General features: G+C 52.0%; 1 protein-coding gene across 1 annotated transcript; it reads left to right on the top strand.

Annotated features, from left to right (window-relative positions):
* The first annotated feature begins 1189 nt into the window (after positions 1-1189).
* LOC136493387 (extensin-like) lies at positions 1190-2603 on the top strand. Its single transcript, XM_066489466.1, has 2 exons — positions 1190-2162; positions 2321-2603. Exon 1 carries the CDS (start codon positions 1262-1264, stop codon positions 2114-2116), a length of 855 nt encoding a protein of 284 aa, XP_066345563.1. The 5' UTR covers positions 1190-1261; the 3' UTR covers positions 2117-2162; positions 2321-2603.
* The last annotated feature ends 1450 nt before the right edge of the window (positions 2604-4053 follow it).

The raw sequence follows: 4053 nt of genomic DNA, 5'->3' as shown, positions 1-4053 counted from the left end.
GTACCAAAAAGATGCTCGCGGATTCGCTTACAAAAGGTTTACCACCCAATGTGTTCAGAGAACATGTAGTCGGCATAGGTTTAAAGGAAAGCCTATAATTTCTGGACAAAAGAAAGCCCAAAATTAAGTATCTATTTTAGAATAGAGTAGTGTGTTGTAGCTGTTAAATCTATCGGTAATTGACCGTGACGATGAAACATGCTCTATGCGCTAATCTGTAATGGAATGAACAAAAGTAAATGATATAAAATTAAAAGATGGTAGAAGATCAAGGAAAAGATTGTTAGATTGATCTATAATCTCAAACTGGGCCCAACGGCCTAGTTGGGCCTTTGATCAGCGCCCTGATCGGGGGCGCCCAACCCACTATGGCTGGAGGACCCCTGTCACACTGCGCAATAAATAGAAGGTGAAGGCCGGCGGCTCTGACTACGAGGTTCGCCTGAGCTACAGTTCCCCACCGAAATCCCTAATCCGATCTAGTGGGGCGCAACCAGTGACAGGAAGACACCAGCTGCGCCGCCACCGCCTCTGCATCTACACCGAGGAGCTGCTACGTTGCCAGGCTGCCCTGCAACCGCTACTGCACCACCGCTCTTCGACTCGACACCGCCACTGGGTTATGCTAAGCACTGCGATGGCGAGCCCATCTTCATCTAAGGCGGTCGAAGATTTGCACCCTTCACCCCTCTCTTGTTATATCTACTGCTACTGCACTAGTTGATGTTTTAGGACTTATGATTTTATTCAAAAGCAAATAAACATGCTAGTTCTATGTCTAAAGATCCTGCTTAAGGTCTAACACTTCTGGCTACTTCAGTGCAAGGCGGAGTGATGCATGCTCTCAGTAATATGGCCTGGGTACGGTAGAAAATACTTGTATATGCAGCGACGTAAATGCACCTGCTCCACCAAGGGCCCGCCCTAGTAGCTATTCACGGCTCTATCCATTCCATGCCGTGCGTCAACAGGCTCAGACTGGCCCGTGCTGGACTAGTGAGCGGTGACCGGTGAGTGACCAACGGGGAAGCCTCCCGCGCCCGCCCCCACATGCCTGAATGCCTTCTCGCCGCAGTGGCCCTGCACTCACTCCATCGGAGGGCGTCACGAGAGGGCATCCGAGGCCCCCACCCCCACCCCCTCCTCCGTGTATATAAGCGGTGGCAGGGTGAGCATCTCTCCTCAGACCACCACTGCACAGTGTGGTAGCTAGAGCCAAGCAGAAGAAGAGCTTGTAGCGAGTGAGCGAGAGAGAGAGAGGATGATGGGTGGCAAGGCCGCTCTGCTGCTGGCCCTGGTGGCCGTGAGCCTGGCCGTGGAGATCCAGGCCGACGCCGGCTACGGCTACGGCGGCGGCTACCCGACGCCGACGCCGCCGGCCACCCCGGCCCCGAAGCCCGAGAAGCCCCCCACCAAGGGGCCCAAGCCGGAGAAGCCGCCCAAGGAGCACGGCCACAAGCCGGAGAAGCCTCCCAAGGAGCACAAGCCGCCCAAGGAGCACAAGCCGACTCCGCCCACCTACACCCCGGGCCCCAAGCCGACGCCGCCGGCTACTCCCAAGCCGACGCCGCCCACGTACACTCCCACCCCGTCACCCCCCAAGCCGTCTCCGCCCAAGCCCACACCGCCGACCTACACCCCGACCCCGACGAAGCCCACACCAAAACCCACTCCGCCGACGTACACCCCCAGCCCCAAGCCACCGGCTACCAAGCCGCCAACCTATCCGACACCGAAGCCGACCCCACCTACCAAGCCTCCGACGCCCAAGCCGACCCCGCCGGTGTACACTCCGAGCCCCAAGCCACCGGTCACCAAGCCCCCAACCTACCCGACACCCAAGCCGACCCCGCCGACGTACACTCCCACACCGAAGCCACCGGCTACCAAGCCGCCCACCTACACTCCAACGCCGCCGGCGTACAAGCCCCCGGCCACCACTCCGCCGGCTACCAAGCCGCCGACCTACACGCCGAAGCCCAAGCCGACGCCGCCAACCTACAAGCCGGCACCCAAGCCGACGCCGCCAGCGTACAAGCCCCCGACCCCTACTCCACCGGCGTACAAGCAGCCGCCGGTGTCTCACACCCCCAGCCCGCCGCCGCCTTACTACTAGAAGAAGTGAGGTCTACCACTCTGCTGTCAATCTCTCGGAGCATTAGGTACGTACAAGAATGAAGCATACGCATATGCTTGCACACATAAACATTTTCTATTCTATGCTTGTGTCAAGAAAATGTGTCGTAGTTTCCTCTCCTTCAAGTTTGTCTAATGTGTATGTACTCCTAACAATTACTCGGTTCGCCTTTTTGTGTCGCAGAAGGTGATTGATCGAAGAGAGTTGTATCGTAGCCAGCCAGCCAAGATGAGCTGATGATGATGCGAGGAGAGTCCTACCCTGCTCTGTGTGTGCTGCCATCTATCCCAGTCAGTCCCAGCTAGAGGAGAATAATGCAGAGCCCTGCTCCCTCTGTTTCCTGTCCTCCAACCCGTTTAATTAGTTTTGTGTTCGTCAATGTGTTAGCAGGTGTATTTGAGTGGGTAATGGTATTGCAACTATTGGTGTAAAACCATAATAAATGTGGAAATGCAAGGAAAAGCTACTACTAGTGTGTTCTGGTATCTTCTGCAGTCTGCACTGCACCGTAGTATCGCCTTCTCCCTCGCTGCTAATCAGCCAGGCTCGTTTGGCTGCGGCTTTCGTAAACGATCCGTAAATTTCTGGTGGAAATAATATTTTTTTCTCACATAAACTAGTTAGCCGTATTTCTCATAAACAGCAACGATATAAAACAACGTGACGAGATGTGTGATGTTTCAGTCTCAGGATAGATGCTCCATACTCCTGCACGGGCACACGGCAGAACTATACTGGACACGCCTCTACAGTAAAAAAACTGGACCAACCGGCCTAGGTCGCGTTGGTGCAGCAAGCATGGCTGCATGCATGCATGCGTGCAAGTCTGCAGCGACGTGAGCTGTCACGCGCTGCTACAGCTCGCTAGACGCGACGACGCTTACCCATCCCCTGCTCTGCAGAGCACCCATGCCTGGGTGACACCACCGATTGCCCAAACACAAAGATCCTGGATTGTACAGATGCGTCTAGGCCCTGTTTGTTTCGGCTTATAAACGGCTTATCGGTAAGAATCCCGTCAAACGTTTTGCTTATTTCCATCGATTTTCACTTATGTGGTAAGTCGCTTTAGAGATTTGAACTACGAAAAGCGAGAAAATCTTCGCTTAGATTATAATCAAGCGGGAGAAGCGGAAACAAACAGCCCCTTGCATTCCAGCTTACTCCTACTACGGACGGAAACACAGCTATAGTGCGATGGACAGAAAGATGCATCCACCGTGTGGAGGAGGACAAATCGAGATGCTTGCCGTGTCTTCTAGGGTTAAATGCGGTTCGGTGCTGTTGTTATTATTAATCTGTTTCATTCACAGACGATGTGGTTTGTAGATCAAAGGGTTAATGACGTAAGTCTCGGTACAAATTGCAACTAGAGTGAGATCTTTGCCCCCACATTTCCTACTACTCCTAGCTACTAGTACTAGTAGCAATGAAAGGCAGCATGGTGCCAAGAGAAAGCAAACAAGAACACTGGTTTTTTTTTTACCGGCAAAAAAAAAATAGTGGAACGCTAGCTAGCTAGTCAGTGAATAGAAAAGTTGCTACACTGACACTGGTGTACGGCATGATTACTTTACCCCCATTGCTGTAAATCTGTAACCATATTTTTTTCTTTCTTTCCGTGTTAAAAAGATCACCAGGACTCCGTACATATTACACAGTGCATGAGATAATAAGGACACTCTGATTACTTTACCCATTGCTGTAAACCTGTAACCATATTTTTTTTTCTTTCTTTCCGTGTTAAAAAGATCACCAGTAAATTTATGAGGCAGGAGTGCTCGGCTGGACTAAATCTGGTACCGTTCAGGCTGTTTTTACTGTTCATATTTGTTTGCTGTAGAGAAAATCATTGCTCTGGCTAAAAAAAAAGGGCCAACCAGCCATATATGATCATATATATGCTACATGTTCGG

This window comes from Miscanthus floridulus, chromosome 11 (assembly GCF_019320115.1).
Source record: "Miscanthus floridulus cultivar M001 chromosome 11, ASM1932011v1, whole genome shotgun sequence".
NCBI classification, from domain to species: Eukaryota; Viridiplantae; Streptophyta; class Magnoliopsida; order Poales; family Poaceae; genus Miscanthus; species Miscanthus floridulus.
The sequence above is the reverse complement of the archived record's forward strand: the minus strand, read 5'-3'. Positions and strand labels throughout refer to the sequence as shown.